The sequence below is a fragment of the Bos indicus genome, chromosome 19, assembly GCF_029378745.1.
Source record: "Bos indicus isolate NIAB-ARS_2022 breed Sahiwal x Tharparkar chromosome 19, NIAB-ARS_B.indTharparkar_mat_pri_1.0, whole genome shotgun sequence".
Taxonomy (NCBI): domain Eukaryota; kingdom Metazoa; phylum Chordata; class Mammalia; order Artiodactyla; family Bovidae; genus Bos; species Bos indicus.
The window spans coordinates 37,402,586-37,416,629 of NC_091778.1; the positions used below are offsets into that span (position 1 = coordinate 37,402,586).

General features: G+C 55.8%; 1 protein-coding gene and 1 long non-coding RNA gene across 5 annotated transcripts; one reads left to right on the forward strand and one right to left on the reverse strand.

The window, feature by feature from the left end:
• Positions 1-2,298: 2,298 nt before the first annotated feature.
• Positions 2,299-13,082, reverse strand: EPN3 (epsin 3). Of its 3 annotated transcripts, none has more exons than XM_019982353.2 (10): positions 12,786-13,081; positions 9,124-9,800; positions 8,055-8,173; positions 7,290-7,370; positions 6,823-6,951; positions 5,780-5,867; positions 5,041-5,310; positions 4,748-4,864; positions 4,387-4,617; positions 2,299-4,167 (listed from the first exon to the last, which is right to left on the reverse strand). In XM_019982353.2, the coding sequence occupies exons 2-10, from the start codon at positions 9,659-9,661 to the stop codon at positions 3,830-3,832; spliced, it is 1,911 nt and encodes a 636-aa protein (XP_019837912.2). In that variant the 5' UTR covers positions 9,662-9,800; positions 12,786-13,081; the 3' UTR covers positions 2,299-3,829. The 3 variants fall into 3 exon arrangements, with proteins under 3 accessions (XP_019837912.2, XP_070629390.1, XP_019837913.2); XM_070773289.1 differs by lacking the exon at positions 12,786-13,081 and adding an exon at positions 11,328-12,075; XM_019982354.2 differs by lacking the exon at positions 7,290-7,370 and having other exon boundaries at positions 12,786-13,082.
• Positions 3,820-8,963, forward strand: LOC109574357 (uncharacterized). 2 transcript variants are annotated; one of them, XR_011562038.1, is made up of 4 exons: positions 4,048-4,180; positions 4,754-4,935; positions 6,870-6,920; positions 8,381-8,963. It is a non-coding gene; the product is annotated as an uncharacterized lncRNA (long non-coding RNA). The 2 variants fall into 2 exon arrangements; XR_011562037.1 differs by lacking the exons at positions 4,048-4,180; positions 8,381-8,963 and adding an exon at positions 3,820-3,890 and having other exon boundaries at positions 6,870-6,999.
• Positions 13,083-14,044: the final 962 nt, after the last annotated feature.

Here is a 14,044-nt window from a genome sequence, read left to right on the forward strand (position 1 = left end):
CATCCAAACTGGGAGCTTCCCCTTTGCTCTACCCCTTCACCTGAAGGTCATGCTCAAACCCCACCCCCTCGGGAAGCCTTCCCTGAACAATAACAATGAACCAACTTTCAGGTGCTATTTAGGTATTCTATGAGTCTCATTTGCTACCCGTAGTCAGCATTTACTGAGTGCCCACGAGGCAATCTGCTAGGTACGACGGTGGGCACAGAGAGACCAGGCCAGCCCATCCGTGTGTTACTCACAGTCTGATGAGCAAGGCAAAAACTAATCCAACAGCCATACAAATTAATGTACAACCACCCACTGCGAGACATGCCATGACTAGGTATCACAGGGAAACTGGTCTGGTGGGAGAGAGGAGGGGGAAGGCCTTCCTAAGGAAATCACATTTGTGTAGCAGCCTTCCAAGAACAAGAGGATGCAATCTTGAAAGAGCTTGGGGGAAGTGCTGGGGAAGCCGGAGGAACAGATGTGCAAAGGCCCTGCGGCACAGCAGGGAGTCAGGGCTGAGGTGCTGCAGAAGCCAGCACAGCTGTAGGACAGAGAGCCCGGGGAAGAGAGGCGCAGACGCGGTGCTGACATGGAGGAGGAGGAGGGCAGGGGCCAGGTTTTGAACTGTGAGCAGGACTTTGGTTACTGATGAGAGCAGAAGAAAGCTATGGAAGAGAGTGACCTTCCATTTTGGAAAGGTCCCTCCAGCTTTCTGGTGGTGAATGTAAAGAGGCAGGAGTGGAAGCAGAAGGGTTCAAAGGCCATAGCAGGACCCAGGGGAGAGCTCTGGGAGGTCTTCACTAGGCAGAGGTGGAGATGGAGAGAAGGTGGTGGACTTGAGGTCAGCAGAAAAGGAAACATCATCAGGATTGTCTATAAGGGGGAGGGTGTGTCAAGAGTGAAGTGCAGAAAGGGGCTGGTACTGAGAAGGAAGGGGGGCACAGGGAGAGGCTCAGATTGGGGGCTCAAGAGGTCCCGTTTGGATGTGTTGGTTTGAGATGACCTTGAGGTGTATGTGTGCAGATGACAGGTTCAGGAATGCAGAGGAGGGGTTGGTGGGAGAGAGGAAGCAGAGTGGGTGTTCAGTGCAGAGACGGTGTGGGCACAGAAGAGATCACCTAGGGCGACTGCAGGGAGAGGCTCGGGCTCATACTTGGCCTTGACGAACTCAGAAGTGCGCCAGTGAAAGACACAGAGGGTCGTGGGAAAACCAGGAGAGGGTGTTGTCTCAAAGGCAAAGGGCCAGAGTCGCAGGGAGGGGGAGTCAGACTTCAGAGAAGCCGACTGGGACGGGACCAAAAAAGGTCCAGTAGCTTCGGCTACGTGGAGGCCATTGGTGGACATAGCAGATGTGCTCCAGGTGAGGCTGACAGTAGAAGCTGATTGGAGCGGGCTGAGGAGGGAGGGGAAAGGGGACATAGAGATGATGGGCACTTGATGTGAGGGGAAAGATGGAAAGACACTCTCAAGATGGATAGGATTAATTATGACAAATATCATGGGGAAGGATTCAGTTGAGAGAAAGCATTTGATGATGTGGAGGAGAGAGATCTCTGAGAAACTGGGATAGTGGGGTGATGGAAGTGTCAGCAGGTGGGAGACCCTGGTATGCATGCTTCCTGGAAGGAATGAGGTTAAGATCAGAGAACAGGAAGTCTGCCTTTAATGTGGAGGAATCTGGGATGATGACAAGACCTAAATGTGACCAGATGTAAGAGCAGCTGAGACGTCAAGGGGTGGTGAGGTGAGGTCATCGTCTTGGATAGTGGAGTCATACAAGACTGAGCAAGATTTGGGTGAGAAGACCGTGAGCCAAGGCTGGAGCATGGCAAGAATGAGGTGGAGCACAGCCCCATGTGGGAGGAGGCAGGATGCCCAGGGGTTCTAACCTCCAAGGGGGGAGGGGTCTGCCAGGCAGTAGATGGTCCAGAGCAAGATAAGGAGCCAGATTACCAACTTCCTCATGGTAGGAGGCAAAATAGCACCCCTTGGGAATCCTCACGTAAGTGGTGTCCACAGGGAAAGCCAGTTAACAAGAGGAGACCCAGGCTGAGGAAGGGTGAAATGTGGGTCAGTGACCATGAAGGATGGAGATCTCCCAGATTTGTGCAGAAGTCAGATGGGTCTGGGTACTGCCTGGCAAAACCAGGAATGAGGGGTGTAGCAGATTCATTCTTCAAGGTTAGTCTCTGAACAGGGTGGACCCTGGGCTGAATTGGACACTGGCCTGGGAGGAACCACACAACCACTTCATAAGGAAGGAACTCTTGTCCTCATCTGACAAATAAGGAAATGGAGGCACAGTCATAGAGAGGTTAAGCTATTTACTCAAGGTCAAAGAGCATAACCACTTATAAGTGATTAAATGGAAACCTTAGAGCAGTTTTGAACGGTCAGTCCTACTCCTAAGTAGATGCTCTCGTCCACCCTGTCTGTAACAGCTACGGTGGGACTACCTCCCTCCGAAAAGCAAAGCAGCTCCTCTCCCCACCCCTACCTTAGGAAGAAGACCAGCACTGTGTCCTCCCCTCAACTTTGCTGTTTCTGGCCTGTGGAAGGACATTTTACCTCAGGCCCCCAAAAGGCCTGCGTCCTGCAGGGCTAGCCCCTGAACACTGAAGACCACACCAGTGCCCGTGGTTGGGGGGAGCATTGAGTAGAAAAGGAATAAGGGTGACTATGGTGGCCCTCAGGACGAGGGAATAGGCTCTGCTCCTCCCTGGGTTTCTGATCTACACCAGCCCCCTAGGAGGGGTCATGCTTGAAATTGAGTTTTTTGCCAGTCCTGGTGAAGAGAGGAGAGAAGAACCAGATTTAAGGTGAGTCAGTAAAACAAAGGATTTGGGGGCTCCTGGAACAGGCTTGCCCGTGTGGGTTCTGAGCTCCTGGAGACTGTGCACTTAGCAATTCTTGAGTCCCTCCCGAGATGAGCCCAGTGCTTTGTCCACAGCAGCCAGTCAATATTTGTGAATACTGGGGCCCAGCATGGGAGCTCAGAGCAGAGGAGCCAGGTCCCCTGACTTGGAATCCCAGCCCTACTCTGCCAGCTTTGTGACTTTAAGCACGCTGCTTAACCTCTCTGAACCTCACCTATAAAGAAGGAGCAGGGCCAAGGGCTTTGCCCTTGGTCTAATGCTCTGCTGCTCCCATTTTGATATTCTTAACTCAATTTTGAACAAGGGGCCCCACATTTTTACTTTGCACTAATTATGTAGCTGGTCCTGAATGGGAGTAATATTATCTACCTCAGAATACTGATGCAAGGATTAAATGAAATAATCGGTCTAAGGTGCTTAGCACATAATGATTGTGCAAGGGAACAACTGCCTATTGTCCTTTGCTTTTAGATTATTCCCCGCGCCGCTGTGTGATAAATGGATGAAATGATCGAATGACTGAGAGAGAGTCTCAGGAGCATGGACAAGCGAAGGTGCTAGGCTGAGGGGGCTGTATGGGAAGTGGGAGCATTTTTGTGCCCCACATTGTGGAGCAGTCGTTTCCAGGGTAGCCAGTGATTCAAGCTGTCGTCCAGACCTGGCCGCCACGCCCGGCAAAAAGTCCACTTGGTGAGAGCTGAGGACATGCATTCCAGTCTTTATTACGGGGCGTACTCTCCGCCCCAGTGAAGTCTGCAGCTCCGGGAGCTGCTAAGCGTCCGCGGAAGCTGGGGGCAGAGTCCAGATCTGTCTCTGGGCGGAGTCTCAGCCTTCCTTCTTCCTTCCCGGGGCGGGTCCTGGCATGGAAGCTCCGCCCCAGGGGGCGGGGCCCAGTGTTATCAGCGCAGGGCGGGGGCGGGGCATCGCGCGCACGCTCTGGCGGCCGGGGGCGGGGCCGTTGCTCAAAGGAAAGGGTTGGTATCCGTCAGAGGGGTCTGGTTGAGCGGTCCGGCGGAGCCCGAGGTGGGCAGCAGAGGCTGTGGCAGGCTCCCGGAGGGCGGTGGCGTGAAGGCGCGGGCTTGGGGGAAAACGCTGACCGAGGCAGGGAGGGTCACGCCGGCCGGCACGCTGCTGAGCGGGAGGGGCAGGGAGGCACTGTAGGTCATGGAGCCAAAGGGCGCCCCGATCGGCCCACCGGCCGTCAGGCTCAACGCTGGCGATCCTGTGCGCATCTGGTTCAGAGTCCGCCTGCTTTGATCGCCCCCGCCGAACGGGTTGGTGGGGGATGGAGTGCTGAGACCTGCGGAACAAGGGTGGGTTGGGGGACTTGGAGCGGGCCAAGGGGACATAGTCCGAAGTGGGGAGGAGGGGAGGGGGGCAAGGTAGCAAGATCTGAGGTCTTAGAAACAGGAAAAAAAAGAGCTAAGATTTTAAGGCAGGGGTTGGGCTCTGAAGGGAGAAACAGAGAGAGTAGGGGACCCCAGTGTGGAGACCCAGCAGGGACAAGGGAGTGTCCTACCTGTTAGAAAGGGGTTCCTGGTCTTTACAGCCTGGGGCACCTTGACTAATGAGTCAAGGTTGACCAAGGAGGAGGCTGAGGGGCCCAGGAAGGACTCAGGAGTCCGGCGTGCTGGGGTGTCCCTGCTGGACTGGGCTAGTGCTTCCCCTAGTACATCCAGGTCAAAGGCATCTGGCTCCTTTGTGCCATTTTGCTTTACACTGGGGGTGTGGTCTCCAAACAGGTCCAGCTCTGGAATAGAAATGATAGGGCTTGTTGGTAGGGAGAGTGAATGGTCACTCTGTGAGAGGTAGAAGGCTGAGGCCGGTGCTGGGGGCCCATCTTTCCCCACAGTTGCAGTCATTCCCTGCTTCCTGCTTACCCACAGGACTGCTGGGCTTCCCAGAGGGCAGAGCCTGGGTGCATTCTAGCCCTTCCTTGGTCTCTGTGGATACTGGAGGCTTGGCCAATGGGTCAAAGGTCGAAGAACCATCTAACGCTAGCCAAGGAGAAAAAGGAAGATGAGATGGGCTGGCAGAAAGGGCAAGCACTGGGCTGGCCCCTTTCCAGGCAAGTTGCCCTCCTAGCACAGGATCTGTTGCCCTTTGGCACTGGAGGGAGGGGGGCCCAGAAGTCCTCCAGCCCCTCACCCACACCCTTTGACCCTCTACTTACCAGGTGTGTTGAAGGTCTCTACCAGGTTCCCCCAGGGTTTGGCTCCATTGTTGGGGAGTTTGTGGTGGGGGGAGTTCTGTGCCCAGAAGTCTGTGGTGGGTGGTCCAGCAGGCAGCACTGGGGTCCGGCCCCAGGGCTCAGAGGAGGAGAGCACGGGAGGCAAGTCCCAGGGCTGGCTCTGGGACATGATACTTCCTGAGGGAACTGGAGACCAGGGGTCTGCCGAAGGCCCCCATGATGAGCCACTGGGCTCTGTGTTAGGCCTGAGACCTGAAATGGGGATAGCACAGATGTGACTCCAGGCCACTCAGACCCCCAGGCCAGGGCCTTCCCAGTTACCTACACCAATTTGGGAGGACAAGGGCCCATTTCACACATGGGATGCAGACTCAGGACCACCCAGTGAGCTGAAGCCCATATTCAGCAAGTTCATCCTAGGATTCTGGACCTCCAGGCATGGGCAGCTCAGGCCGCATTCCCAGTCAGGGACAGGTTGGGCCAGGAAACTCAGGGTGACCAGAAGCAACAAGAGAACATTTCTGAGTTTCCCAAAATCTGAGTTCCTTAGAGGTGTCCCCTCCCTCACTCCAACTGCAAGGCACAGAAGAAGCTGAGGCTCAGAGAGGTGAATGATGTGCCTAGTGGCCCTCAGCTGTGGGAAGGAATGCCAGCAAGTGTCTGGGAGGGAAGGGGCTCTCGGGGGCCAGCCTGGGAGCCCTTTGCAGCCCTGCATGCCCACCTGGGATGTCCCATGGGTCAGCAGAGCAGTGTGTGGAGGGCAGGGTTGAAGCTGATGCGAAGATGTCCACCAAGTCGAGGCTGGAGGACTGTTGAGGGGAGAGGCAGCCATGCTCAAGAGAAGGCGGGGCCCAGAAGAAGGGCGGGCCCTGACCTGTCATCCTCCCTCCAGCTCATTCTCCTTTACTCATTCCACAAACATCTATTAATGATCCCTTGCCTCTGTAGAGTGCTTTCCCGTTTATAAAATGTTTCCTCATCCGTTTAGTGTCTGATTTTCCTAACAACCTGCGCTGTGATTAGGGAAGGTTGTTGGGGTGCCCATTTTACAGATGTGCTAGCTTGGGCTAAGAGGGCAATTGCTTAAAGTCACACAGCCAGGGAGAGGGAGAGCTGGGATGGAAGGCAAGCCTGCCTGACCCCTTCCTTGGCTGTCCTACCCCTCAGCCCATCAGTGGTAAGACACATTTTATGATAAGCCTACTTCCCTTAGTCCATGTCCAAAAGAAATTTGCCACCGTGAACATTGGCTGACAGAGTACAGAGACATCCCAAGAGTAGCATGAGCAGTTTTGGAGGGTAGCCTTGCTACCAGCAGCTACACATTCTTCCACCATGGACACCATGTGCACGAGCCCAAGATGTTTTCAGTACCATATACCTGAGGCTACTCTCAGTCTTGATCCACAGTATCACATGCTCCTAGAATGTCAGAGTTGGAACTGTCCAACCAGCACACTTGAATGGAGGAAACTGAGGCTAAGACAATGACATGCCCTGAGTTGTAAAGTAAATGGCAGCAAATACAGAATCCAAACCCGGCATCTCACATCAGGATGTTTTGCACCCCAGTTTGCCACCAGCTCAGTCACCAGCCCATGCGGGATGGGACCTCAGTCTGCTACATCTCCTCTACCCTTATTTTCACTGAATAAACATTAAGTGGTGCTTACTATATACCAAGCACTGTTCTACACTCTTTATAAATATTTAACCCAATTCATCTCCCAGCTCTGCTAACCCATGGCCCCGAGACTACTCTACCTGGCTGGTTTTCAGCTTCTCCTCCTCCTCTCTCTCTGCTCTTTCAGGCTCTCTGTCCCAACGACGATGGGCTCCAGCTCCAGCACCATTGGCCACAGGTGAGTCATCTCCCTGCCAGGACCTCACCTCCTGCAGAAGGCACCAGAGTGAGGAAAGCATGAGCTGCCCGTGCTAGACTTGAAAGGACCTGAGCTAGGGTCAAGAAGAGTGCAGGCTGGGAGGTGCCCTGAGGTCAGGGGCAGCAGGACCACTGCAGGGAGGTGGAAGAGCCTGGTCCACCGCAGGGAGATGGAAGAGCCTGGTTAGTACCCGCGTAGCACCTCACCAGCACCTCACCAGCACCTCCACCAGCGCCTCACCAGCGCCTCACCAGCACCTCACCAGCACCTCACCAGCACCTCACCAGCACCTCACCAGCGCCTCACCAGCACCTCACCAGCAGTGGCATGGGTGGCTTAGCCCACTACCTTCTCCTGCTCCTGCCGGCTCAGGTGCAGAGCCAGCTGCAGTTGCAAGTCCTCGTCCCTGTGGGAGGTTGGGGGAACCGGCTGCGAGGGAGGAAGAGAGGGGTGAACTTGGCCCAGCGCTCCTACCTGGGCCGAAAGGCAACATCGCCCTGTGCAGGTAAGAGAAGTGCCCACCCTGAGCGGCTGTGGGCAGCCTGCCCCCAGACAGCAGTGTGAGCGTAGTCTGCTCCCTGCCTGGATCTGGATCTGAGATGCAGTTTAAAAAGAAGAATCATGCTCTTCTGGGACCCTGAGTGCTCCCCAGGCCCTGCTGTGTGAGCCCTGTCAAATCTGCCTGGATCCACAGAGGCGATGGCAGAGAGGAGGCTGTCAGGTAGGCTGTCCCTGGACCCCCACAAGAATAGCTGATGGGGGCAGCATATTTCTGTGTCTCCTAGGAAGGTGTCTGCCGTCACACTCACCCCTTCCCCTCCATGAGGTGACAGCAGGCCCATGTGACAAACAGGTACTCCCAACCCACCACACACACACTACCCCTACCACGCCCAGTCAGAGAGGACCCCACTCCCAGGGTAAGGAGTCAGACCCCAGTCCCAGTAACCCAACCCAAGGGACACAGGCCCTGTGCTGTCCTTGGGAGCAGGACTAGGGCTTTGGGGCCCAGAGTAGGGAAGCCCAAGAATCAAAGGTGTGAGGCATCCAGGCACCCATCCCTCCTCCAGTCCCCCTCGCCCCATCCCCCAGGTGCCCCAGGAGGGGCCTCACCTTCTCAGCCTCCTCTCGGCTCATGGCCAAGGCTAGCTGTAGCTGCAGCTCCTCTTCTCCCGATGTCTGGGGCCGGGCCTGCTCCAGGTCTGAGGTGTAGCGGGGGGATGAGGAGGAGGCTGCAACGACCCATCGTGGCTTCCGTAACCATGCAGGTCCTCATGGGCTCCCCTGCCGCCCCCCTCACCAGGAAGCTAAAGCTCAGACAGGGAAACTGAAGGGGAGAGGAGCAACTGCCAGTCTCGGGCCCCAAGGGGTCAAGCAGTATGCTTGGCACTTTCTGCAGGGCTTCCATTTCACCCCAGTAAGATTCCAATCCTTTACAGAGATGCAACAGCTCTGAGGGGTACCTGGCCAAGGTCCTGCAGCAAGTTGAACCCAGGTCCCCTGATTCAAGTTCCTGGACTCTTTCAGCTGCGCCCCATCCAGCTCAGGGTCAAGTATAGTGGAAGGGCAAGAGGTTGCACTCAGTCAAGGTCACAGCTCTCCAAGCCCTCAGCACATCGTTAAGGAAGGCCATTCTGAGTGCCCTCAGATCAGGGAAGTGCCCCTCTTCTCGGGGAGGAGAGTGGCGTATGCAGCTGCCCCGATTTTCAAGAGCAGTGCCCTTGAGCTGTGGGTTCAAGAGGAATGCTACTCTGCAGCACCGTGTGCTGCCTGTCTGAGCACAGGGTCGAGGGCATTCCTGGGCTTGGTCTCATTTAATCCTCAAATTGGACAATGGAGACAGATTAGTTTATCCCTACTTTAAGGATGAGGAAACTGAGATTCAGAGAGCTGGTTGGCAGAGATCTCATGGCTTGGAAGGGGCAGAATAAGGACTGAGCCTGTGCTTCTGCCTCCACCCCCCTACCAGGCAGGAGTTAACAATAACAAACCTATAATAAATAACATCATTGTTCACATTGACTTGTTGGGCACCTACTGTGTGCGGGCATGTTACCCTCTTTATCTCAGGGAATCTTCAGACATACCTCTAAGTGGGGGATTCTTATCTACAGCTGGGGGTCACAGAGCCAGAGTCAGAACTTGGGAGGCCTCCCTGTCCCCAGCCATGCCCTGGACTCACAGTTGTAGGAGGATGGGGAACCACGTGCACGGCTGAGGCCAAGTTGCCCGCTGCTGATGCCCGTGCCCTCCAGTGCCATGCGCTCCTTGGTCTTGAGGGCATGGGTGCGCTCCTGCCGAAGGCGCTCTTCATCCTTGAGCAGGGCCATCACCTGCTTGACCTTCTCGCGCACGTTCACGCCCTGGTCTTTGCCATCGCGGTCGACGTACTGGAAGTCTTTGAGTGTCTGGATGGTGTAGAGGTTCTCCCGGCACTGGTGGGCCACCCGCTCAGAGCCTGTCTTGAGCAGGTAGTCCAGCAGCGTCAGCGCCTTGTACACATGCCGCCAATTTTTGCCACTGTCATTGAGCCGCCGCCACAGCATGCCCATGACCTCGGCAAAGGCCACCGTGTTGAAGGTCAGATCGGCAATCTCGGACATGAGCGAGCTAGGTGGACCCCAGGGGTCATTGCTGGTGGCCTCACGCACCTTGATCTCTGCCTCTGAGTAGTTGTGCACGATGTTCTTCACCTGGCGCCGCAGCGCTGACGTCGTCATGGCCGAGGGCTTGGAGATGGGCGGCCCCCGCCCCAGCCAGAGGTGGAGGGCCAAGGGCCACTGTCGTGAGGTCACGGTCTCCAAGGGTGCGCCGCTGTGCTCTCAGCAGGGCACCTGTGTCCTTGGCTTCCACATGGGTCTGAGGAAGAGAGGGTCTGGAGCTCAGGGATAATGGCCCACCTCACTGGCCCCACTCAGCCAACGACTAAAGGCCTGGCCTGGGTGTCCCTGCTGCCAGGAACAGCCTTTGGCAGGCACTTATTTTTCTTATTTTACTTATTATTCAGGAAGTACTTTTATCTTTGTGTGCTCATTCATCTTCACAATCACACCTACGAAGATATTATTGTTTTCATTCAAAGATGGGGAACAAGTCAGAGACGAATTAAATGACTTGTCTAAGATCACAGAGCTGGGGAATGCAAAGCCAGGATTAACCCAGGCAGATATGTTCCACAGCCTTTGCCCTTAGTCAGGGACACAAAAGTAAGCCCCAAGGAACTCCTGCTTGCTTTGCTTGTACCTCGCTGACTCTCCTGTTTCTGCTGGGATTGGGCTTAAGACCGATCCTTCCAGCTTCTCCATCCTCACTTTCCTCTTTTTATATAATTTATTTTTGTAGCTTGATTCATTCAACACCAATTTCCTGGGGACTTCTCTGAGCCAGGCACTATGGCAAGCGTAGAGTACAAGTCTTGGCCCACCCACGTCCTGTTGAGAGGGTACAGGCAATCACCGTCCAACATGCGAGTGCCGAGGAGCACAGGAATACTCAAGCTAGGAAAATCAAGAGCGCTTTCCCAGAGAAGGTGATGACTGAGCTGAGATCTGAGATTCAAAGGGAAGAGTGAGGAGGAATGAGGCAGCAAGGCAAGGAAGGAGTATCTGGGGGAGGCTGCCTCCAAAGAGGACCCACTGTACACACTGAAGCCAGAGAGGGGTATGGCATGCCCACAGTCACCATGGCTGGCTTAGCTGGGACTAGCACGTACGTATCAGAAGACAAATGCAGTACTTATTGTCAGCATCACCAGTTTTGTAACTAATTCACCTGGTTGCTTTATTGTCTCAGTCCTACCTTCTCAGCCAAAATGAAATGACCTGAGGGCAAGGTCAGTCTGGGTTTCCCAAACCCCCAAGGCCCTGGGCCCATGACAGACCTCTGATCTCCCAGCTGAGGAAAGATTAGGGCCAGCCCACTGCCCTCCCCACAACCTCAGAACCAGGCCCAAGACAGAGAAAGTTTCTTCTAGGACCCTACCAGAAACCAAAACCCAAATCCCCTCCCCTTGCCACCACTGTTCCTCCGGAATGAGCACACACACACACAATCACAATGACTGGACCTGGCCTCCACCCAAACCCTCCAGCACCACCCATGGAGACTGTGCTTCTCAACTCTACCCTGGGACTCAGCAGGAGTTGGAAGGAGCTTCTCGACCCCTGCTCCCCACCCCCACCCCCCAACAAACAACTGTCCCTCCAGCCAGCCTCAAACCACCCCCCGCAACCAACCTCAACTCTCCAGCCAGCCTTGCCAACCTGGGCACCACTCAAAGTCTTCGGAGTTTTCATCAGGACCAGTTGTGCTCGGGAGAGCCTGGGCCCAAAGCATAGGACCCAAAGCACAGGCAGGACAGAGAGCACTGGCTGAGGATGGGCTTACCTTCAGTCTGCTGTCTTTCTGTCCCAGCGACAGGCCTTCTTTGAGGATGCCCTGGCCAGCGCTCGTTTAATGCCTGCCCTCCCCGTCACTAGTGACTCAGACCTGTCTTTACCTCCCCAACCTGTGGGCTGACAGGTGACAAGAGTCAAGATGAGAAATAATTGTGCCCTAGAGCCCGCCTGAGTACAAGCCTCTCCCAGGGCTGGCCACTGAAACCAGGAGAACCAGTCGGGCATCCTGACTCCACCAGGAGCCCTGGCCCTCCTGCTTGGCCTGGGGTAGTGGGAGGGGACCCTCTGTGTGGGCCCTGCGGGTCTGCTTGAACTTTCCTCCTAGGAGGTGGGAATGGAGGAGCCTTCTCTGCACATCTCTGCCCAAGTGGGGCTAAGGGAGGAATCAGAAATACCAGGAGGCTCCACCCCCACTGAAGTTTGAGGGGAAGCGGTAGGGAGGAAGAGAAGGCAGGGTGAGGCCCAGGGAGCAAGAAGGGGAGGGAGAAGGAGAGGAAGGACCTCAGGAGGGGTGGCTGGGAGGGCTGCCAGCAGTGTTACAAGCAAAGGGTTTTATCGAACACAATATGCCCAGAAATAAAAGGGAGTGAAACAGAAACCCAGCAGCTGATAAGGCGGTGGCAGTAGCAGCGGCAGCAGCCAGGCAGCCTAGTATGGAATTACCGCAGTGACCTTGAGCCAGACCCTGTCAGGTGGAAGGAAGGGCACTGAGAAGCCCAGCGGAGCGGCCAATTCAGAGATGGGGGAGGGTGGGGGAGGCAGGAGGGTACAGAAGGGCCAGCAGGGGGCGGGGCAGGCCACGGGGGCTAGAGCATCTGCTCTCTCCCGTGTCTGGGGTACCAAGAACTTTACAGGCAGACAGGAGCCTGCTCTTCTCAGGCCCCACAGCAGTGGGGGGATCTGTCAGGACTAAGGAAGCAGATGGCATTCCCAGAGAGTGGATCCAGAGAGATGGAAAGAACCCAGATATGTTGAGTCATGTGCATGAGTTTGTCAAAGACTGTGTGCGTCCCCATGGGCCAGCACCCGCTCCTGTCCTCTGCTGAGGCAGCCCCTTCCCACCAGGTCCCGCTTGAGTAGGGCGAGGAGTGGCAGTGCCCTAACCCTTGGTGCAGTGAGTCGGGTGAGTGCTAGCTCTAAGCTTAAGTCAGGCCAAAGGTAGATGTGTCCTGGGGGCACTGGAGTTGGGGTTGGGGGATGTCCTGAGGCTAGAGCTGCAACAGAGGCTGAGAAGAAGGTGTGGAAGGAGTCTGTGGGGAATGCCACCAAAGATGCTGGTCCCAGGATGGGGAGCCAGCCCCGGGAGGCCCCCTTCCTCGGGAGGGGTGGGGGTGGGGGGCAATGCCTCCAGATTCCTCTGTGACCCTGCCCTCCTCATCCTTCTCCCTCAGACCTGGAAGGGAGATTAAGCCCCCAGCTTTCCATACCAGGCACCACCAGAGCTTACCTCCAATGCAGCTTCCTTTGGCCCCAGCCTCTGGGCCACAGGCAGTCTCTGCAGTGACCCTCCAAGCCTGCGCAGCAGAGGGACGGCACAACCTTGGGAGTATCCCCAGAGCCATCCACCACGGACCCTCGTCCTGAAGACCAACTGTCTCCCAGGAGGTGCAGACCCCTCGGAAGGGTGGCTCAGGCTCCACAGAAGGGGCTACTGCCCTGCCTCCCGCCTACTTGTTTCCGGACACCTAACCGGCAGGCAGCACTCGGGAGGAAAGTTGCTCAGCTGGCCAGGCAGGTCTGCCTCAGCAGTAACAGGACACAGGAGGAAGCGCAGGGCGTGTTAACCCCTTCCTGCTGACCAGGCAGGCAGCACCTTCAGAGGTGGGAAGCCTGCCTGCCAGGGACAGATCCCGGGCCAATGCTGGGGACTCACCCCCACTCTGCAGTGAGTTAACCCTTCTTCTGCCTCCTCAGGGGAAACTAGGGCTGGGGAGGGGAGGCTCCAACACCCACTGCCCCCCACCCTTCCTCCTCTGGGCCAGGACCACCATCCCCTGGGGCTGGCCCTTTGGTGGGCTGCTGCCTTGTTTGGTTTTCCCTCTGGTCCTTGCGGCCACCCTGAAGGAGGCATCAGGACTTTAGGCACAGCGCCCTGTCTGCATCTCTGACATGGGATCAGGCTCAGAGTGCCCTGCTCTCTCCAAACCCGCCATATCTTGACTGGAGGACGCCTGAGGCCCATGAGGTCCCATCAGAAGCATCAAATGCAAAACCAGGTGGGTAGGAGACGGTAGCCACTCTTCGTGTCTCCCTGTCCCCTGTGCCGCATCAGCATTTAAGTCAATGAGGCCACCATTAGCAAAATTGTTCTTCAAACTCTGGGAGCTGGAGCCCACTCTGCACAGGAAGCCTGGCTCAGATTGATTATTATTGACAGAGAAGAATTTACAGTGCTGAGTCTGAGCTGGAGCTGACAACATGCTTCTTAGCAAGAGTCATCTCTCATCCATTTCATATTTCTCTGAGCAAGGGAGGGAGCAGAAAGTTAAGAGACTGTTTTTAAAGCAGAAAAAAAGAAAAAAGCTCAAAGAGGCCAGGTGGTTTGACATGAAGAGGGGATATACAGGCTAGAATCCAGAATAACCTCTGGCTGATGACAAAGGGATCTGGCTTTTAGGGTTTAAGAGTGCTGCATGATCCTCACAATCCTTGGGGCTTGGGATGAGGCCTTTGGACCCAGCGGAAGGGTGAGGACCTCAGGGACCC